The sequence below is a fragment of the Rattus rattus genome, chromosome 15 (genome assembly GCF_011064425.1).
Source record: "Rattus rattus isolate New Zealand chromosome 15, Rrattus_CSIRO_v1, whole genome shotgun sequence".
NCBI classification, from domain to species: domain Eukaryota; kingdom Metazoa; phylum Chordata; class Mammalia; order Rodentia; family Muridae; genus Rattus; species Rattus rattus.
In genome coordinates this window covers 12,843,254-12,867,360 of record NC_046168.1, presented here as the reverse complement: position 1 = coordinate 12,867,360, position 24,107 = coordinate 12,843,254, and the positions used below count along the sequence as shown (strand labels likewise).

Sequence of the window (24,107 nt, the reverse complement as noted above, 5' to 3'; positions counted from 1 at the left end):
GCTCAACAGTATAATTTAATGACAAATATGGAAGAACTGTTGCCCTCCCAACAATGACTATTCAGAGTGCCCAGAAAACACAATGAAACAGATAACAAGTTCTTGGCTCTATGAAAAACAATGAAACAAAAATATATGTCCAGGAAAATATTGAATACTCGGTATCCAGAGAAATGATAGTATAATGAAGTAACTGACTCTATAAAGAACACACGAAGCTGATGCCTGACTGATAAGGGGTCAGTCATGTGATGTAGAGGGAATCTTCCAACAGATGAAGTAACTGGTGAGCACAAGAGTCCAGATAAGACACAATGGTGTCTAAGGAAAATGCATAGGTGATCCTATGTATTAATATTAATATAATATTAAGAAATTAATATGGAATGCTACAAGAGGATAAATACAGGTGACATTTAGAGAGACAGGCAACTGTGAAGTTGTGAAGGTACCGTCAGCCAGCAGTGTTAGGACAGGGTTACCACTCTGGTTACTATGTGCAAGACAAAACAAGAAGTCTTGTGTGTGTGCGTGTGCACGTGAATTGATTGCATGGTCTACCTCTTATGTTACTGTACCGCAAATACATTTAAACTAAGGATGACTTGAGGATGGAGGAATAACAGAGTTTAAAATTATAAAAAGAAGAACTTTTAATCCTGAAAACAAAATGGTCCCAGAGTTAATGAAAATTCTAGTCCATCAATGTGAGTTTTAATCTATTTCTGTTGACACATATCCAGTCTCTTAACCAGTCTTTTTCTTTTTGATTTGCTTCAAGGTTACTCCAGGTTCATGAATTCTTGATGTTTTCCAGAAAGCTGCACCTAACATGATTGATTTTTGCCTTCTGAAATTAAAAAAAAAGTACTAAACATGTTTCCTTGCACTATTTAAAAGGTAGTATTAATTTCACATTGATCTTATTTTCTTGTTTTAGAAGAGATCATTACTGTTTTGCTATTAAAATATTAAAAGGCTGGATACATTCCAAATGACAAGGTATAAATTGTTGAAATTTTTTTTGATATTTCTAAAATTACTGGGTGGGTAATTATCACTCCTGTAGCTTTGTCTTAGGACACCATTAAGAGAGCCTGTCTATAACCTGTCTTATTGTGAAAGGGGTTAATATCAAAATGCAATGTTCTTCAATGCTCTCCCATTTATCTTTGCAGGTATTATGACCTAGGGGTATAAATCACACTGGCCAGAGCTTCACTGTGCAAAGGTCAAGATGATTTGTTTTAAGTTTATTGGCTTAGAGAACACTGAGAAAATACCTCATAAGTTTCAGATACTGCACGCATTTTTCAGCTCCTATAAATCAAAACCACAGTATTTTTCAAATGGCAAATATAATTTCTATATGTGAAGTCTTCGAAGCTGCACTCTTGAATTGATTATAATAGAGCTGCCTTGTTTAAAATATAGCTGAGATCATTTATTCTTAAAGATTTATATGTTACACGCCTGAAGATTTAAAAAATAATAATTTTCATATTTCAGTAAAATTCACAGAAATACCAATGGCAACATCTATACTCCTGTGATCAGTGGCTTTCCAGGTCTTATTTACATTCCTTCTGTTGGCTTTGTTTCTTAGATTGTCTCTACCGAGCTCCATGTTTTAGCTCATATATAAATAAAAAGCAAGCACTTAAATTGTATAATGAAAAAAAAAAGTTAATTTTGAACGGGACTTTTGGAAAGCTTCTCAAACCCATCACATCTATGATTTAAATCAATGCTAACTTTAACACCTGACTTTGAGGAGGAGGCAAATAGACACATTTTATCCCTTAAGTGACTTTGGTACCTAAAGACCACCAAGGTACTATGCTTAAACCAGACACTTTGGGGAAGAAAACAAATCCTTTCTTGTAGATGCTACATGTTTACCCAATACTTTCTAGAACACAAATATTTTAAAATGTCTCCCACCAAATCCCTAATTCATTTAACTGAAAGTCATTTTACAATGTAGCACATATAATTTATATCCAGAGGATTTTGTCCACCCCCATTATTTAAATCATCTTATTTTTTGAAGTTAAATTTCTTTAGAGTGATCACTTCCACATGTGTAACCTACATTTTGATGGTTGTGCTGGCTCTGCAATGGTAACTGTGTAAAAACAATCATTTGAGAGGAAAAGCCTTGGTAAGGGCCTTTGTTTACAAACCGCTGTGGAAATAGAAGTTCACACACAGTCTTTCCTTTCTTTTAAAGTAATTTAAATATGAGATACAGTTAACTGTGTGGTCCGTATGTTCATGATGAATATAAAGCTCTCGTTCATCTTCACTGTCCTAATAACATTTAATATCATAATACCTGGGGCCAGGATCGTGCTATTGCCCTTGTGGTTTCTGATTACCAGGGGAGAGGATATTGAACTTTACCCACAGGCAAACTTATTAGAATTAATATTTATACACAATTATAGGAATTGCAGACCTCCAACAGAATAAAAGGAAACAGAGGGCTGCTCAGGATGCAGAGGGATCCATGTCTGTACAAGCTTCTCTTGGGAGAACAAGCCGAGCTGCTGATGCTAACATGCATGCTCACTGAACCGAGTGAAGAAGACTGAGCTAGAGTGTCAGCAAGGCAGGAAATAGACTTCACACTCAAAAACCACCTCACAGGGGATCATTGTTTTGGGTGAAAGGACTCGGGCTCATAAAATCAATGTTTACATGCAGAGAAAAGGGTCAAGTGTCCAGTGAGATGAACACCTTAATCAAGAAAACCCAAGTACAATTAGCAGATCAAATTACATTCCTTCTACTTACCAAGAAGAAGTCAACTTTTTAAGCAACTTTGAGCAAAGTAATGTGGGGTGCGGGTACACACACATGTTCTACATGTGTGTTAATGAACATTGACCAAATCGGAACTCTTAAAAAGTTTCTGGAAACTCTCCTTTAAAGGTGGAGAACTCTTTTTCAAGTGTTCAGAAATAATTAAAATTTACCAGTATTTTTACACAATAATCCCCAGGGTAGGAAAACACTGTCAGTGGCAATACCTAACAGAAAGATGAAATATGAACAAACCTGATAAATAGAGAGTCACAAAGTATCTTTTTCCAGAGAGAAGTCCAAATATCCTAGCAGTTTTCAAAACAATAGGGTTAATTAATCTATGAGTAAGGAATATCCTTTGATTACATGGAAGAAATTCTACTGAACACCATATATGCAGATAACAATAAAATACTTATACTGTAGAGAACCATGCCATTAAAACACAATTAGAAATCTTGTAGATACGTGTGACAATTCTGGTGAATCTCACAAGCATTTACTGGATGTAGTAGAAGTAGACCAAAAATTATATAGATTATGAAAGTGTTTTGTCAAATTGGTCAAAACAGAGCAAACGTGTTTAGGGCAGTGTTATCCACAGTATAATTATTTTAAAGTATACATAATACATTTATAATAATGGGTGCTGATACTCTGCTGTGACGTGGGTATGTGCATTGTCTCAGGAGTATCATTATATAAAGGTACCTCCACTATGAACTACTGTTCTGTTGCAGTCATGGAGTGAAATGTATCTGAAGAGTGTTTACAAAGTGGAATTAACAGGTGTTATATGGAGATATCTTCTGAGTTGAAGCATCCTTCCCAGTGGGAGGAAAGAGGCTCGTAAGACTCAGGAAGTAAATTAAACATATAAGACCCAGGAACTTAATTAAAGTTACAAGGTTCAGAAACACCTGAAAGGTATAAGCTCGCCATGACTCCTCACCATGGTTATAATCAGTAGCAATCTAAGCAGTCTTCAAACTGTGTCAAAGTTATGCAGGAAGCTTCACGGATAGAGCTTGTGTGAGTTTATACTCCTGGTAGGGTAAACTTTTGTGATGTAGGAACCCTTAGGCCCATGAGGAACACGAATGACCCTCTAAGGAGCACCTGAGCTATAACCCTGTAAATGACTCCAAAAAGCTTACTGGTTTGCTAATTAGATACAAATGAAATTCTTTCTCCAGTGTCCTATCTGGAGTCTTAGAAATGTGTGTTCTCTCTGTCTCTGTCTCTCTCTGTCTCTCTCTGTCTCTCTCTGTCTCTCTCTGTCTCTCTCTGTCTCTGTCTCTGTCTCTGTCTCTCTCTCTCTCTCTCTCTCAAAGCACACAGCAGTAGGTCAAAGATGAAATGACTATAGAGAAAATAGAAGTCAAAGATAATGACTAGCGGGGTTGGGGATTTAGCTCAGTGGTAGAGCGCTTGCCTAGCAATGGCAAGGCCCGGGGTTCAGTCCTCAGCTCCGGAAAAAAAAAAAAAAAGATAATGACTAGCTTTGGAGCTTGAATACTCAGATGGACAGAGTGGCATGTATGCATGTAAAACACAATACACGAGAGTTCAGTAGGTTAAGCTCTGAAATTAACCTGAAAGATAAAATATAAGGTGGTTCAGACTCTCAAACACAAATTCCAAGTACGTGGTTGGATGTGTAAGTGTAGAAGTAAAAGAGGTAATCTGACAGCTATTTTGAAATATATAAGCTATATAAACTGGTGCCCGGGTCTTATCTATGGCAATTAAGTGTGTGGTGCTAGGCATTGATGAAACAGCTAAGTGGATGAGGACTCACTTAACATGAAAGGGGTTTAATCTTCACTACCACAAGAAGGAAGAAAGGGAGGGAGGGAGGGAGGGAGGGAGGGAGGGACGGGGGAGGGAGGGGGAGGAGGAAGAGAAGGAAAAATGATGGTAGCTTAAATTTTTTGGAGGGAATGTCAGGGTGAAAAAACACATCTATGAGGAATGCTTCTATGATGCTTAGATTTATTGCCCAGAAAATGTACAATGACCCTTAAGAGCATCACAGAGGCCTGAAAACAATGACCCAGGAAATTGCCACTGATGGCATCAGGAAGCAGCACTTCTCACCATAGTGGCATGATCAACAGTCTTGACTACCCCTTAGGAGCTCAGCAAAATATGACTGGAGGATGTCCCTTGGGTTTGAACAAGGTAATGTTTCTTCTATCATTAGTGGTAGACTAATAGCCTAAAGAAAATGCAGAAGTAGAAAATACAGACAGCAGCATAAAAAGGTGCGTAATGAAAAGAAATAAAGAAGAAATGAAAACAACACACTGGTAATTAGTTTAAATGTGAGCAGGTAGCATGTTCAAAATACGACAATCTACCAAGGTTAAATGAAAAGTACAGTCACCAGCCAGTAATTTCAACCTCTGCCTTCTTCCTCCAGGATCAACGTCTGGAGAGACGTCAGACCATCAACGTCTCTCATGTAATAGAAGCTTGCCTCTTCCTTAACACATTAGCATGTCAGGATGCTTTAAAAAGAAATGATTGTTTCTTTGTTGTGATTATTATCAAAGGGCTTATTTCTTAGGTCATCATCTTTGTGTGACCTAGGCTATCCTTAGACTTTAGTCCTCCTGCCTCTGCTTCTCTGGCAGTGGTAGTACAGGCTTAAGACTGCATTCTCAGTGTGAAATATTAATGTAGTTTTAAATGTTATTATTTCGTCCTTAAACTATAAAAGCATTGTCTAAAAAAAATAAAAGACAGGCAAGTAGGAATGAAAATGTGACTTTTCTTGTATGGAACTTGACTCTGTCACCACATAACTCAATAAATTACCTACATCATTTTGTTTGTCCTCTAGAAAAATATTTCCAGAAAATTATTATTATGTCACTGGAGTAATAAGAACAAACATTTAAAAATCAAAACCACTCAATAACATTTAAAAGGAGTTGTTACAGAGTTTGTTCTTGACCATGGTTTTCTTTTAATCAGTTTTCAAAAGATCCAATTTTAGCTTTGGAAAGTTCTGCTTCTATTTCTAAGGGAAGTATTTTTTAGCTTTATTTTACACACATGAGAGCAAAGGCTCACGTTGAATCAATGGCCAGGAGAAAATGACATGTCTCATTTGGAGACTGCTATTTTGACATTTAATTCATTCCTTGTCTATCATACATATTCTGTTTGTGTAGGATATGCACAAAGTTATAAAATATTTTGATCTTTTTGCTTTATTCCTCTCTTTAACAACTCAGCTCACAAAATCTGAGTGCTTGCATCTCCAAAACATTCCATGTTAAAGACAACTACTTCCGTTTGTGTGAGAATGCACAGTGTGAACTGCCTTCAACCAACAAATATCAAATCACGGAACAGTAACAATTGGCATACTAAATTTTTAATCTAGATTATTCTAAGTACTTCCAAATGTCTACATCTGTGTATTTTTTCATATTATATACTGATATGGACAGCTTTATTGTGAAATATCAGATTATTTCCTCTTCATTTAAGTGGAAACAGACTAATATAGTACTTAAAATTACAATATTAAAATTTACAACTTTAACCCAAATCATTCACCGTTCTTAACAGAGACTGTCCTCCAAGAGTCTGTACATTTAAGAGCAAGTGTTAAGATCTCTGAATTCGAGGTCAAACAAAAGAGATGTGGAGGCAAGCCTACTAATTCCAAAGCATAACATGTGGCCTAATAACCTGAATTTCTGACCTACTAATGCTTGAAAATATCGATAGGTATATAAGTTCTAAATATATTTCTAAAGACATGATCTTACTGTATCCATTGGACAGTGTGAGCGTAAGTTCGAGGAGGCAAGTGTACAGCCCTAGAGCTACACAGACATGCTTTGTGTCAGTGCCCCTTTACTTCACTAGCACTCAGCTAATTTGTAGGTCATAAAGATGCTTTTTTCTCGTTCCTACTTCATGTAGCTGGCTTATTAAAAGCCAATAGACTACTATCCATGCTCTTTAAAAGAAATTGCTGAAATAACAGACAAAGCATAATTGCAAGTCATTCGACTTTAGAACAAATGTTTTCTAATTATTATCATTGAATACAAAAATGAAATATTGAGGAGTCTTTCTGTGGTGGGCCCGCAGGCTCCCTCCAAAGCTTCTCTCTGGTTGGGAAATAACAGAATAGTGAATGTCTGTTCAGGTCTGCAGACTGACCACAGTCATTTTAATAGGAGAACATAGTTGTCATCAAAGAAAGCTACGTAGGAATTTCAATGGCTATGTTACTACCGAATAATCTGAAAGAACCCTTTCAGTTCTCAGACTGATCTAAATCCTGGCCTTTGGGGACAGGAAGGAGATTGTAGAGAACTCTTCTGAAGATTTATGCAATCTGGAAGGATATATCACATATCCACAGCCTGGCGTTATTAAGCTTTCAGTTCTGTTAATTTCCTTCAACTGATTCAATATCTCGCAGGCATCTTTCATATTCCATGAGATCACTATCATACAGTTGATAGTCTCTTCACATCCCAGGTTTCTAAAAGAGACTCGCACAGCAAGTAGAAGCAGAAATTTTAATTTCTTCTCCATTCATAGTTTAACTCTTGGGAAAATGTATGGTAATCATAAGTACTTTAAATAATTCAGGCTGAAATGGTAGAAATAAAAAGTAATAGAGTGGCATTCTGGCTACTTTTCATCTATAAGGGATGAAATTTTTGGACTGTGCACAACGCACAGGTATCTTCTTGCCAAAAGCTGTTGTTTTTGCTGTTATTTTCCAGTTCAACTGAATTCTCCTGAGGAAGTAATGTCCATTTCATCTCCAGTAGCTTGTGAAGCAATTGTTCCTTTATTATCTCTCAGAACCATAAAGAGAGATAACAGAATTGCCTCCTCCTTTCAGATGAGAAAGAGCAGAGATATGTGCCAACAAGATTGAAGTCGATAGGACAGTAAAGACTTTTGCTGTTTACTCACCCAAAATCTTGGCCCATTTTCTGTGAACCATGCATCTTTAATTATAAATTGACACATGTGTTGCATTTAGGCAAATACTAAGTAAGACACAGATCATAAGAAACAAATACTACATATTATAAGAAAATATTGCATATTATAAGAAACAAATTGCAATAAGTCAGGCCCAAGAAGACAAGTACTACATATGTTCTCTCACTTGTAGAACATATATAAATGTGCATGGATATGTGCATATATACACACATCTCAGAAAAGCAGGTCAATGTCCTCAAGAATGATGATGGCTACTGTAAGCAAAATTGAATGGTAAGCCTTTAAACCTTGAATCAAATATTTGAAGAAATAATGAGGTCAGCTCTAAATACTCGAGTGTTTTCCCAGGAAAGGTGATCGAGTGCAAGTGTGCCAAGATGAGCAAGCACCCAGCACACTCCAGGAGCAGTGAGGCCAGTGAGGGTAAAACCAAACGACTACGGTTCAGCAACACAGCATTAAATCATATGGGCAAGGCACGCTCTCCTCTATGCCCTTTTCCTTATTTATTTTTCAGTTGGTGGATTGAAACGGCAGGTTGCTTGCCGTTGAGCTGTAGCCAAGCCCTTATCAAATCACAGACTTGTTATTTTTATCATCATGGGGCTTCAAGGACGTGGCCAATATGTCAATTTTTACCACAAGTGTAAAGAAAGATTAGTGGAAGCTTGTGGCCAGTAGCATCACCTTCTAGAACTCTAAATAGGAAAGCTCAGTGGGAGGGTAGATAAAGAAGCGTGGAAATTCAGACTAAAATGTGAGATGAAAAGATAAGGCTAAGTCAGAGACATAGATAAAGAGAGAGGGTATAGGAGGAAAAGAGAGCTTGACATCTGGAAGACCAAGTCACAAAGGTACATGTCTACTGTTAATGGTAGTTTATACAGAGATGGAGAGGAAGTGGGCATTGGGTAAGCACTGACAGAGTCAAAGCCATCCTCTCTAACAATCTGTATCCATGCTTTGATCTAAACTGGAACCAAAGCTTGCTTGGTCAAAAGTAAAGAAGTTAATCAGAGTTCCGAGAACACACATTAGTGAAAGGGGGCAGGAAAAAGGTTACCGGGTGTACTTAAACTGAAAGAAAGCCAGATTTACTGGCGAGCAAGTAAGCAGTCCCATGAAAATAGAATTACATCTCCAACCTACTGGTTTCCATAAGAATTCCCTTTCCCCTAGTCCTTCTCAGACATGGAGGAGTCACTGCTTGGCATAATCCTTCAAGTTGGATTTCTACGTCTTGGTCTCCTTTAAGAGCACTCATTCTTCATAACAGTAATCATCTCCTTTCTCCAGCCCTCATAATCATAATCATGCCTTCAGTGGTGCTTTCTAGAACACAGGTATGTTTCACTCTTTAGAATAATTAAATACATTAATATCTGCTAGTATGTAAGTGAATCTACAGTACTTGGGGCACTACCTCCCCCCTGAGCATTTATATTTTAACAGGGATTTTCTAGTGACACAAAGAAGCGAATCTATTAGTGCACATGTTAGATGCTAAGGAGGACATTTTAGTGTGATGCAAACCACATCATTTTTCTAAATCCACTGTTTGTCTAAATCCACTGTTTTCCATCATTCTACTTTGCACACTAATATTCACTGTGCTCTGCAAATGTCTTGTTCCTATCCTCAAAGTAATTTGTCACTTAAATAAGCTCCTCATTTAAAGAATTATGCTAAGCAATTTAGGAAGAATACTCTATATGTGGCATTTTATTATGTTTCTATAGAGCTCGTTACAGTCCTTTCTTATTGCTTAGACAAACATGAATCTTTTGAGTAAGACTATTAGGTGGTATTCCTGGTGTATAAGTGAATTTAAAGGTCTAAAACACAAAAGGAAGGAAAGCATTTTCAACCCTATTCAATTATGAGAATGTGTATTTACTGAAAAGAAAATATAAATATAGTCAGAAAGTTGGTTTCATGAGTTTCTGTTCTGTGAAAACCCAATCAATTCTGCGGCAGTTGGAGTAACTATGTCATGAGTGATTCTGCTTTATTCAAGTTGTTTTCCTTCCACAGGAAAAAAGGGAATTGAATAGGTCCTTAAGGCCAACTTAAGTAAATTGTGTCCTGCGTTAAGATAATGAGCTCAAGTCATTGTAATGCAATGAGAAAGAAATGGACAACTGGATTCCAGATAAAAAGACACAATCAGCTCTCAGAGACAAATAAAAGAAATAAAGTAAGAAAACTTAATTTAAAAAAAAAATTCTTGTCTATTTCTCTACAGAGCTGACTCCTGAAGCTGGTACAATACCTGGAAAATACTTCATGAAAAAAAAATTGATATTGAATAAAGAATAAAATCAAGAGAATTGAAAATAGTCACAAAAATAATAGTGATATTTGCATAATGTTCTTAATGTTTCAAGGAAATTTTCTTCAGCCTGTAGCTCACCGCGAAAAGTTGTCTACCTCAATCAATATGCTAATATAAGGAGATCAGATCTTCTTTAACATTACAAAAATAGCAAAAAAACAACTGGATATTACAGAATCAGCATTTTTGCTATTCTATTTTTCTGTTCAATTAATACCAAAGCCACTGCAGTGACATTGGCCAGTAAGAGCTCCTGTTCAGTTCTCAGCAAGGAGGCCCTGCTGATTCCTGAATGGCCGTAAATGAAGGCCAATTCATTCTTTAAATGTTCAGATTTTTGTCTTTTAATAAAATATACGTCTACCCTGAGGTCCTGTGGTAGACTAAGCTGTCGTTCCTCAGTATACCGTGAATTCTAGCTAATTAGCTCATTTTATATTCTCATCTGTTCTTCATCTTCCCCTCCCTTTCAGGAGCACTGAAAAGGCATCAACTGTTCAAGCTCCACACATATGCTTAATAGAATCCCTGCATGTGATAGCAGAAGGGGGAGATAATCACCGATTAATACACTACTTGCTCAAAATTAAAACATGTTGGAGGTGCAAGAAACACAAGTTCTTTAGGGTCCTTCTGTCACCTAATATGGTAGCAAAGGAAAGGTCGTTGGGACTTTTTGTTTGCAGCTTTGTTAATTAGCTGAATCAAAAGCCTGTGATCCTGAAGTTCTCTGTCTTCAACTTAATAACAGTAACCATGAACAAAATCAATTCAAAATTTAGGAAAGTGTCGATAAACAGGGATGTGGACTAAAATGTGTAGTCTACAAATAAAAGCTTGATATGTATTTTTTTTTTACTTTAAGGGAATTCATCTTCTATTCCAGGAAAAGAAGAAAAGACAGCTACAATTTTATTTTTATATTCTAACTGTGTGTAATAAGACTTTCAATGTCAAGTCATAATGAATCTAAAAGAACACAACCTAACAAACAATCCTAGATTATTTTCTCACAGACGTCTAATAATTCCAGACTTCCTTGAAAAGCCTTTTTGAAGAACTTCTGAATGCTAAATAGATGCCGGGAGATTCATGCCACACGAATTTAGTTCCTAGCAAGCAGAGCTTGGAGGAATGGTTGCTGTACATACCCTTTCCAGCCCTTCCTGTGGACCATCTCACTGCTTTCCTCGATCACTGACCAAGTTCAAAGGAGTAAATGTTTCCAAAATTTCTTCTAACTGCTCTTCCTGAATTGAAAATACCTGAAGATTTGGGCTATGGTATTTAGATTTTTTATTTATAGAGGCTAAAAAGATTATATTGTAGGGTAGAAATACAAGTTTTGCTCAATAATATGCATACGGTGGTGACATCTAATATATGGTATGTTCATTTGCTGACACGAAGGGTCAAACAGTAGGATACTAGTATGGATGTTACTTCTTAATATCTCTATAATAATTATTCATGCAAAATCAAGTTATATTTAGCATGATGTCAAATGCTTAGAGATGTTGCATTTCAACTTCCATCTAGGTACATTCTGCTCTATTGTTGCTAATATGATTTTTGCATAAATCGTTTTCCATTGGAAAAGTAGAGCTAACTTTAAAGATTCATACCATAGCTATCTTCTATAGATTTGAGACATAAAAAAACCCATTGATTACTGATATTAAATATATTACCAGCAGATATAGAGCAGAATTTCTTCCTTTGAAACCGGCATTGACAATACCAATATTCTTAAATTTTTTTTTATGAAGAGTCTAAAAATTTCAACTTGATGTTTATCTCAAAGAAAGATTATACAAAGTAGAAGGTGAGGACAAGAAAGAACAAAGAACTAATTGTATTATTTCGGAAAATAATATATCCAGAAATCTCAGTTGTTACGATAGCAAATAAATCTGGATAAGTACTGAAAATATCCCTTCCCTGTTTCGGTTATAAGTATCCATGATGGGTGTTGATCTTCTTTAATTTGTAGGATATTCAAACCATGCTAACATGGATTTCCCCTAGAGGTGTCATTAAGTCATCAGGCAGAGAATATGTAAGCAGCAGAACAGATACGAAGTCAATTGTCTGAGCCTTTTACCTTCAACCATCAGGATAACAATGGAAAATTGTTAACCAATATCCCATTACAGAAGCCAAGAAACATGCGAGAGTCAAATTGAAAGCAATAAACTACTGTAGCCATTCTCAACCTTCTTTCCACACGATCTTGTTTCTTTCTAGATAAAAGTATCATTTCAGCTGTCAGCGCTGAAGTTCAGGTAGCCTTATCTCCAGAAATTGTTGTCCTCACAGTCTGTTTGCAAGAGGCATCACCATAACTGTTACATTTATTCCTTGTTAAGGAGACACTGATAATTTATTTACATCTGTTACACATGAAGGATTTGTAGGAGAGGCCAGTTTGTGTGATACCAATATGTACAAACCACGGAAATAAAAAAGAATGAAAAACAAAGTTCACTTGTGATATTTAGTATATAGTATGTAATATATATATAAATAATATTGTTGCATGCTATATATTATGTAATATTACTGAGTTTTCCAGCAATGTGCATGATCCAGAACTTGTACCGAGAGTTTCCCTTGTCTATAACTCAGTGGACAACATTCCAAAATTAAGACATTTCAAAAATTGGAATAAGAAACTAATCAAACAATCACTGAAGCTGATCGCTTCTAACACTGTCCAATGTGATTACTTTCAGAAACAAAATTCAGACGCTTTGGGAATCCATCCTGCTTAACAGTACGTCAGTTTACTTAAATCTTATTGGTTCAGTTAACCTAATGAGGCGGTCTTAAGGAGCTTCTCTATTTTAAAACGTAATACATTGGGGCCTGGCATAGATGGTGATGACCCTGCAGCTAAGAGCGCTCCATGGCCTTGCAGAGGGCCTGTTTCCCTCTCTGGTGCCTACCGAGTGCTTCAGCCCCCTCAGTAAGCCATAAGGCACCCTGCAGTCTGTGCCTCACTTGCTGGGAAGTAACACTCTGTGTGAGCTTAAGCTTAATGCATTTCTAGCCAAAGAATACTGTAATGAACTCTGCTTGAGAGCTCCTGACTCTCCCTAAAGCAGTTTTCTGAATGAGTAAAGCAATTTTAAAGACACCTTTTTTTCAATCCAAACAATGGTAACTTGTTCCCCATGGCCGCATGTCTCTGCTGGTAATGTTGTGGGGAAGCCGCACCGGAGGAATTAAGAATGCTGAAACTGGGTACAAATCATAGATTGCCTCATGGTGTCTAAGTTTCCTCATCTAAAAATGAGGATGGTAAGTGAAACTATGCCTACACTTAAATGCTTTCCCCAAATGCATCATTGAGAAAAGTAACTAGTTCTACAATCGAATACTCGAGACCGAAAATGTGATCAGTGTATGGTAATCACATCAGTTATATTACCCAGAGCAAAGGTTTTTAATCATTTTTTTCTAATGGAAAATATCCATTAGTGAATCCAGAAATCAGCATAATGGATTTCAACCATCATTTACCAGAATAACTGGAACAAAGTATGGAATATGAAAGTGCATTATGAGAAGAAAGGACAAATACTCTCTCATGACTCAGAAATTTATACACATATATTCATAGGCTGGGAGATAAAATAAATTATACTTCTGCTCTCTAATATTATTAACAGTGCTTAAAAACCACTTATTTTAGTGTATCTTTTTGAGTCAGAGGAGAAAAGCAGCTTCTACTTACCGATCGTGGGGTCATGGTAGTCCGGGAACTGGTGGCTTATAAACTGCATTGTGACTGCTGAAGAAAAATTAAAAAACACAGTCAGCTCACGCCTTTAGATTATCCATCAGCATAAGTCTGCATTTCAATCTTTTCTAATGAGTAACTCTCTTGTATGAATGACTACATTAGCTAAAACATGATAATAATAGTAAACTATTATGAAAGACAGAAGGTCTATACTCTATATCTGTGGTAAATATGTTCAATGCTTAAGTGCATTTCGATCCCTGGTATAAAAGAATATAACTTGAGGATAGGGCCTCCCGGTTAGCTCTGGTTAGTTGGTAGCTGTCAGGAAGCGTCTGGAATCTTTTTGGTCCTGTGTTTTCTGATGCCAGCTGAATCTATGTCTCTGTCACCAGCTGAGAGGTCAAGAGTCTGGCTTCAAATGGAACAACTAATAATTATGTAGGTGATCTGTCATCTCAACTTGAAAGATTCAGTACATCTAAAACTGAAATGAAATGCCCTCAGCCTGTCTCAGTAGAAGTAAAGGGACACACATCTCTTTGCTGACGTGATTAACTGCCTCAACATTTGTATCATGGCAACTCTATTTAGGTTATTTAGGCCAAAAAATTCAGAATACCCAGGAAACAACTCATAGACCATATGAAGCTTTACAATAAGGAGGACCCAAGTGTAGATGCTTCAATCCCACTTAGAAAGGGGAACATAATAATCGCAGAAGGCAGAAGGAGGGAGGGACCTTGGTGGGAAAGAGCGGGGAGGGAAAGGTGGCAGCATCAGATGTTGGAGAGACAGGAGAGAAGCCCAGAGGGCTAGGGGAATGAATAGAAAAACGCAGCAGTGTGGGGTGAGAGACAAGAGGAACCTCCAGAAAATCCCAGACACCAGGCATGGGAGAGGCTCCCAGGACACATTGGGGGGTGCCCTTAGTGGAAACGGCAAAGAGCAGAGAGGTGAAACCTGAAGAGACCACCTCCGCTTGGTAGATGTGGCCCCCCGTTGAGGGATGAGGCCACCCACCCGTCTCAAAATTTTTGACCCAGAATCGTTCCTTTCTAAAGGAAATGCAGAGACAAAAATGGAGCGAAGACTGCAGGACAGGCCATTCAGAGACTGCCCTAACTTGGGATCGATCCTATGCGCAGGCGCTAAACCCCTGACACTATTGCTAATATCATGTTGTGCTTGCAGACAAGAGCCTGGCATGGCTGTCCTCTGAGAGGCTTTTCTAGCACCTGACAGACAGAGACAGATACTTAAAGCTAAACAGTGGACTGAGCTCAGGGACCCCTATGGAGGAGATAGGGGAAAGACTAAAGGAGCCGAAAGGGATCGCAACCTCATAGAAAGAACAAAAGTATCGACTAACTAGACCCCTTAGAGGTCCCAGAGACTAAACCACCCCCCAAAGAGCTTGCATGGGCTGGTCTATGACCAACTGCTACATATGTAGCAGCGGACTGACTTATCTGGCCTCAGTGAAAGGGGATGCATTTGGTCCTGTGAGGCGATGCCCTAGAGAAGGGGATGCTAGAGGGGCGAGGTGATATTGGGTGGGTGAGTTGGAGAACACCCTGTTAGAAGCAAAGGGGAGCTTGGATGGGATACGGAGCTCATGGAGGGGGAACCATGAAGAGGAACAACACTTGAAATGTAAATAAATAAAATAATTAATAAAAAAACATTTAAATTGTTTTTAGATCCTTCTCCTCTTAGATCCCTCAGAAAACAATGTAAATATCCTATTTCTCTAAAACACATTTCCAATGGACCCAGATTCATAAGCCTACTGCTTAAGAGCGACTGACTACTAGGTTAAAGACCATGGCTTCGAACACAGTATCAGCCTGTAGGGTTTTTCATAGCCACCCTATCTCTCCAAGTGTCTTGTGCTCAAACTTCCTGAACTACTTCCTTTGAGCAAGCCTTTACTACATGCTCTAGAGTACTATGGTTGTCAGACCACCCAGTCTTACTGTCTGAGCAACACTGAGGCAGGCTTAACCCTCTTCTCATCTAAACCTCAACTTTTGCACTTCTGTGTTTTATTCCTTTAATAACAAATTTAGTAAGAGTTGTGTTCCTTTTTGATTGGGTCACCTCAGGATGACAATTTCTAGTTCCATCCATTTGCCTAAAATTTTGATGAAGTCATTGTTTTTTGGGTTTAATTTTATTTTTCTTGGATATTTTATGTATTTACATATCAAATGTTATCTTCTTCCCCTCTCTCCCATACCCCCACCCCTGCTTCTGTGAGGATGTTCCTGCTCCCACCCACTCCAACCCCAATGCCCTGGCATTACTCTACATTGGGGAAATGAGACTTCACAGGACCAAGGGCTTTTCCTCCTATTGATGCTGGACAATGACGTCCTCTGCTACATATGTGGCTGGAGTCATGAATCTCTCCATGTGTACTCATTGGTTGATGGTTTAGTCCCTGGGAGCTCTGAAGGGGTCTGGTTGGTTGATACTGTTATTCTTCCTATGGAGAAGTCACTGTTTTTAATTGCTGAGTAATTTTCCATTATGTAAATATACCACATTTTCTGTATCCATTCATTTGTTGAAGGACATCTGGGTTCTTTCCAGCTTCTGGCTATTATAAATTAGGCTGCTATGAACATAGTGGAGCACATGTCCTTGTTATATGTTGGATCATCTTTTGAGTATATGCCCAGGAGTGTTATAGCTGGGACTTCAGGTACTACTATGTCCAATTTTCTGAGGAACCTCCAGACTGATTTCCAGAGTGGTTGTACCAGCTTGCAATCCCACCAACAATGGAGGAGTGTTCCTCTTTCTCCACATCCTTGCCAGCATCTACTGTCACCTGAATTTTTGGTCTTAGCCATTCTGACTGGTGTGAGGTGGAATCTCAGAGTTGTTTTGATTTGCATTTCCCTGATGACTAAAGATGTTGAACATTTCTTTAGGTGCTTCTCAGACATTTGATATTCCTCAGTTGAGAATTCTTTGTTTAGCTCTGTACCCCATTTTTAAATAGAGATATTTGATTTTCTGGAGTCTAACTTCTTGATTTCTTTGTATATATTAGATATTAGTCCTCTATCAGATGTAAGATTGGTAAAGATCTTTTCCCAATCTGTTGGTTGTTGTTTTGTCCTATTGACAGTGTCTTTTGCCTTACAGAATCTTTGCAATTTTATGAGGTCCTATTTGTTGGTTCTTGATCTTAGAGCATGAGCCATTGGTCTTCTGTTCAGAAAATTTTCTCCTGTGCCCATGTATTTGAGGCTCTTGCCCACATTCTCTTCTATTACTTTCAGTGTATCTGATTTTATGTGGAATCCACTTGGAGTTGATCTTTGTACAAGGAGATAAGAATGGGTCGATTTGCGTTTTTCTACATGCTGACCTCCAGTTGAACCAGCACCATAAGCTTGGAATACCCAAGATACAATTCATAAGCCACATGAAATCCAAGAAGGAAGACAAAAGTGTGAATGTTTCAGACCTTCTTAGAAGTAGAAACAAAAATACTCATGGGAGGAAATATGGAGACAGTGTGGAGCAGAGACTGAAAGGCCATCTAGGGACTGTCCCACATAGGGATGCATCCCATATACAACCACCAAACCCAGACAATATTGCTGATGCCAAGAAGTGCACGCTGACAAGAGCCTGATATAGCTGTCTGCTGAGAGGCTGTGCCAGAGCCTGACAAATACAGAGGCAGATGCTCACAGCCAACCACTGACCTGAAAACAGGGTCCCCAATGGAGGAGTTAGAGAAAGGACTGAAGTAGCTGAAGGAGTTTGCAGCCCCATAAAAAGAGCACAATATCAACCAACCAGACCCCCCAGAGTTCCCAAGGACTAAACTACCATACCAAGAGAACACAGAGATGGCCCTATGGCTCTATCCACATACATAGAAGAGGATGAACTTGTTGGGCATCAATGGCAGGAGAGGCCCTTGATCCTGTGAATGCTCAATGCCCCTGTATAGGAGAATGTCAGAGTGGGGAGGTGGGAGAGAGTAGGTTGGTGGGTGAGGGATCACCCTCACAGAAGCTGAGGCCTGGGGTGGGATAGCGGGGATTCTGAAAGGGAAACCAGGAAATGGGAAGACATTTAAAATGTAAATTTAAAAATGCAATTAAAAAAGAGTTGTGTCTATTCTGTTTAGAGAGACTGTGCAATCATTTACATCTGATGAGCATATGAGTATGAAATGCTCCTTATAGGACCAGGTAACAAACTGTTTATCTCCAGCTAACAGCACTGGCTTGTGAGGTTGTGACAATATGTCAGGTGGGACCTAGCTGGAGGAAATGAATCACTGGAGATGTTGCTTTCAGTGATATTTGTCTCGAGTCCTTTCTAGCTCTATGCCTCCTTCTGTCCTCAGGAGAACCACCTCTACCAGCATGCTGCTATCACCGTGATGTTCTTCCTGACCCTGTGGGCCAGGTAAGCACAGAATAAATGATTTGAAACCATGGACAAAGTAAATACTTCTTTCTTGAAGTTGTTCTTCCTGGTGTTAGTTAGAGCCATGCAAAAATAGCACGCACACACATACACACACACACACACACACACACACACACACACACACACACACACACGCCTCAAGAACTATCTGTCTTCTTCATTCCATGTCTCAGGAGGTCTGATCACCTCGCCCTCTCTTTCTGAAGAAACCCATCCAATCTGCTTAGGTTGAGCCCATCCTGGTCCTACTCAACATTTCCTCCGCAGGGTTCCACCTCCATTCACTGGCTGTAATTCCCCGCAGTCCTTGCTGCATTGGGCACTTAGCTCAGTACCACACCTACAAAAAATGTTATCTTTTCAAATATTACACTGTTTGATCCATAATTTAACTTTTATCTAAAATCTACCAGTATGCTTTCTGGACTACCAGAAAACATTTACATAATTATGTTAATTAGTTACTGTATATTTGGGAAGAGTTTGGAAGCCATAAACTATCTGAGCACATCTCAGTGAAAAACACATCATTATTTAAAAAACTAATTGGTTTATTTAAGTATTAAACTTATAAATCACCAAATTAACATCAGAAATAACCTGTCAGAGTCAACTACTACAGCTGTTTATAAGAACGCAGAGAACATATATTTAGATGCTTGGATGCTTGCCTTAATAGAAGCCTGCTGTTTATTGGAGAGTTGAGAAAGCCCTTCAATTACCAAATGCTCTGCCACTGAGACAGAACCAAGGAAAATGAAGCCAGATTTGGTTCTTTCCAAAACTTCAGAAGTATAATTTTAGCAGACTGATGTGTAAAAGTTTCTTTAGTGTTTTTAAAAAGAGCATCTAATGGAACATTTAATAGCCATTTTTAGGGAAATAATAAGCCAAAAATATGAAAAATAATTTTAAATATTCATGTTCAACATACAAATATATGTGGTTCATTTCAAGTTAGTAATTAAAAGAGTACACATGGAGGGACCCAGGGCTCCAGCCGCATACATAGCAGAGGTTGGCCTTGTCTGGCATCAGTGGCCTTGTGAAGGCTTGATGCCCCAGTGTAGGGGAATGCCAGGGCAGTGGGGTGGGAGTGGGCGGAGAGCACCCTCATAGAAGCAGGGGAAGGGTGGTGGGATAGAGAGTTTGCAGAGGGAAAATTGTGAAAGGGGATAACATTCGAAATGTAATTAAATAAAATGTCCTATTTTTTTACAAAGTAAAAAAAAAACCTTTGAGCTTCTGCAAATGAAAGGAGTAGTTCTGAAAGGCTCCCCTTGGCTAAAATAAGAATGTACATTTAGGAATGAAATTTCCATTTATGACATCAATAGACAGTAGAAGCACACAGTTTCTACTTAATAATCCCTATGTACCCAAGGATGACATGCTCATAAGAAGCCACTGGAAGTTAATATCTGGCCCTGATGGATTCCACAGGTAGCTACTTTTAGAAGATGTTTTCTACCTAGGCAGACAATCTCCCTGCACCCATTGTCTATGCTTCCTGTTAACCTACCTACATACACTGTGTTGATATTGCAGGGACCTGTAGGACGTGTAGAAACAAGAACTCTGGTAAATCCCAGCACAACTTGGAAATCAGCCTTTTGATCAGAATCTAGGACATCTATGAACAGTGCAACTTAGGAAAAGCTGGAATCTCAACTCAAATTTGTGTTTAGAAATTAGGTTTTCATGTACTGGCCTTACCGTCTATGTTTGTGAAGTGGAATGGCTCCTTGGGAAGCAGTGTTTAACGATTTTAACCCTGTGCATGAACAATGCGTGAAACTAGAAGCTTATCAAGTCTGTTCAATCAGAGAAAACAAAGACTAGAACCTGAAAACTAAATGTGGTATATAAATTTTATGAATATTTACCCAGAGCTCACCACATCTATTTTTATTTTTCCTTACAACATCGCAGAACATCTCTAAAATGATCAATTCGACACTGAGGCACAACAACTCTTCACAGTTATAAGTCTAGAAACTTACTAAATCAGATCTTGTGGTAATCAGGACACTTTATAGCATTTACTTATTTGAAATAGTTGAAATTTTCTACAATAACCAAAACTGAATAATAGATAAACTTATTACTTTCAAAGATTCACTTGAAGTAAAGTCATTGTCAGTTTAAGTTTTATAATTGCTATCAGTGTCTGCCCTGTAGAACCCACTGGGAGGCCATTGCTAACACCCAGGATCAGAATGCCAAGGAAGAATCAGGACACCAAGAGGAAGGCTCGGGAACTGGTTAGACTCCCTAAAGCTTCTAAGAGTCTTGACCAAAATTCTGCATGTGGGTCATGTACAATGTGATATTAGGCCATCTAACTTGGATATCCAACCCAACCATTATACTGTTAATATGTGCAAAAGTGCATTTTTTTTTAACTTGAGAAGCATTATGGGTACGGACACCTCATTTCTCTTTCTTTTTAGTGTGGTATTTAAATTCCTTCACTTCTGTCAGCTATCAAACCCAGGACAAGTGGCTTACTGAGGTGTCCATTAACACACCAAAGCGGACCTTAGGTACCAAGTTCTCCCTACACCCCTCAGTCTCCACTTGTCACAGGGTATGACTGACACGCCCCACCCTTTACCCTACACTTTTCCAGTGGTGGAGGAGAAGGTTTATTGTAGATAAGAGACATTCAGATGTGGGAAGGCAAAGATAATATCATCTTAATTTCTCAGTGACTATTGGGTGTTGATGTATGTGAAGAAGTCAACAAAGCTCTAAAGCTAAATCTTTAAACTCAATGCAAAAAAAAGAGCAAATAAATGTTCTCATTGATATTACAGGTCAAATATGCTCTAGATTTAATATATTAGTTTTCTTATAAATGGTGTCTATTTATTAAGTATCATTAAGCTTAACAACTAAATAGTATTTACCTAAGGGAACAAAGAACAAAGACTATCATTCAATTAAAATGTCTTGAAATGATTTATACAAGAAAAGTATTCTATGCACTACAAAACTTGAGTTTATGCTCATCACGTTTATTGAGCATCTATGAGATAAAGATGATTATAGTAAATTAGTAGGATACATCTTTTAAAGATATTTACTTGATGTTTTAGAAACTTCAGAATGAGAAAATTCAGATGCATGCATGCAGAAGCAGGAAGGTGGATGGAAATGGGTGCCTGGGGTATAGACAGAATGTATGAGGACTCTATTTCCTACTTGTCTTAAAAGCATTTCCAAGTGTGAGAGGTAAATGGCTATAGCAAAGCCCTTGTCTGCACTTCAGTTCCTTACTTCTCATTCATGTCAAAGTCGAGCATGCAGAGAGGAATGGATTCCTTTCATCAAGTGGGTCTCCCACACCCTCAAGCACCATTGAAACTATGACACAGTGTTAACAGAGAAAAGATAGCAATTCCTGGATGCTTCCATGGGAAGATCCTGGAGGAAGTGTTACAAACACTACATATTCCCCCGTGTGCCTACCATTATTGTAATTTGTCATGTGCCCAACCCTGTCTGTAATGCAGCTGCAGTGTATTTCAAGAGGAAGGGTTCAGGGTTTGTAAAAAGGTAACAGACTCTTAAACAAAGCGAAGGTAAGAACACTCAATGACAATGTGATATTTTCAAATTTAAGAAAATGAAATCCTTTAGAGCTTTGCAAACATAGATGCCTTTTACAATTTCCTGAACATCTCGAGGAACCATTACAAGAAACTGAACTTGTTTAAATTTCTGAAAATCACAAACTATATGCTGAAGGTTAGAGAAATAATTATTTATAAGGGTTTTATGTGAATTACTGAGTGAAGTGTTCTTGTAGATAAATTAAAGAGCCACTGAGAAAATTAAGGAACAATAATAATAGAAAAATAAGTCCTGTTTTGTAGTGTTACAGCTTATTTTCATTGATTTATAAATAGAATATATATGTACAGGGAGAAAAATTTGGTGAGAAAATTTGATTCATTGACTATAAATTTAATACAAAAAATTAGAAGTGAAAGAAACAATGTTTTGTTTTACTCAGGTATCATTTCTTTGATTTCTAAGATTATTACAAGTACTGTCTAACAACTGCATAAATTCTACCTCTGTAAATATAAGAATTTACTAAAAGCTAAGATATACATAGAATAGCAAAATACTTACAGATTTCGTGTAAAACACTTTTGCTTTATTGGTGGTTACATAATTAACATATTTCGTGTAAATGCAGTGATTCCTAAGAGTTTATATTCAGTAAATACCCACAATGAACAAAGACCCCTCCAAACAGATACAACTTCCATACAATAATAGTATTAAGAGATTTAAAAAATGAAAGAGAGCTTATTTTATTTGATCTCTCCTTTCTATGTATCTCTTAATTCAAAATTTTCCCTTTGTTATTTAGAGGTTTCCATAAGTTACGATTTCATTTTTCCAGTTAACTTTAAATAAGCTGTTCTTCTTTTGCATAATGCAGTATTAAACCATCAAATTTACGTTTCTGAGAAATCTGACAATATCATATATCATCCTCCTTGGACTGTTAGCAGTTTATGGCCAGAGGCAGACTGTCAATTGTAAAAAAAGGAAATTCACAAAAAAGAGTTATTTTCTACAGAGTGAATCACAGAACAGCTGACATGCTGCACAGAAGCAGACCATTTGTTACCAATTCTCCTGAGCACACCCACCCTTCCAGAGGAATTTGATTACTTATGGAAAGCACTAGAATGGAGCATTCTGCATAATGATATCATCTAACAGCAGAGCACAGGACAGTCAGTCCACACTGCCCCTTTGGGAACCGATGTCCTGAAATGGCAAATATGAAACTAAATGACTGGTCACCAGGGGTTAGTCACTTTTCTCTCATTAGGGAGTGTGGTAAGACTTGGAAAAATTACTTAAACTTACCATTTTTATTTTATGGTGGGCAAAACAAAAGAGATGGGGAAAAGACAAAATAAGGCCGGTCATAGATTACCCATCCTGCCATGCTTCGTTCTCCACTCCATTGTCTTATTGCCAAAACCCATACGACCTCGCCATCAGTTTTATCTTCCTCATCTCTGTCTCTAACAAGTAATTCGTTTCTAATTCCGCTGGTCTTCTGGGAATTCTTCACCCCCCAGTCACACTCCCTGTGAAGAGGCCTGAGCTAATGCTATGCTCTCGACCTAGACTCCTCTGTTAGACATCTGTGGGGCTTGCTGCCGTTCTCTTTCATATCATTACTCATAGATGAGCCTGTTGGTGGCTGTTACCTTGGCCATGGTGTCTCCTCACAACAATAAAACCCTAAGACAGAATATCTAAGTATGTTAAAAAGAAAATGCTATGGGAAAATTTTAATATATTTGCAATTTCTAACACAACCAAAAATGTAATATTTCTACCATTAGAGACTATATACAGAAAATTTCTAAGAAAGATATTTAATGGCTTTCTTTTCTTTACTTTTCAGAACAATATTTCATGACCTGACACCAATTTCTCTTTTAAAGTTTCTATTGCTTTACTAGAAACTACGAACAAAAACAACTTGTGAGGGATAGGCATATGGAAAGTTAGGGCAGGAGCATAAATAGGGCAGGAACTAGGAGACAGAAGTGGATGTAGAGGCTATGAAAGGGTGTGGCTTACTGGTTTGCTCAGATTGTTCTAGAACCCAGGACCACTAACCCAAGGGTGGCACTGCACCCAGTGAGCAGAGTCTTCCCGTATAAGTCAATCAAAAAAAAATATGAAAAACCCACTAAAAGTTTGCCC

The 24,107-nt window shown here is 37.9% G+C and overlaps 1 protein-coding gene across 1 annotated transcript in view; it reads right to left on the bottom strand.

Annotated features, from left to right (window-relative positions):
- The window catches only part of Rit2 (Ras like without CAAX 2), a 168,587-nt gene that overhangs the window by 78,488 nt on the left and 65,992 nt on the right, over nucleotides 1-24,107 (bottom strand). Inside the window, exon 2 of the mRNA XM_032885855.1 lies at nucleotides 13,881-13,937. Coding sequence (XP_032741746.1) covers nucleotides 13,881-13,937 — 57 coding nt within the window. The remainder of the gene's footprint in view (nucleotides 1-13,880; nucleotides 13,938-24,107) is intronic.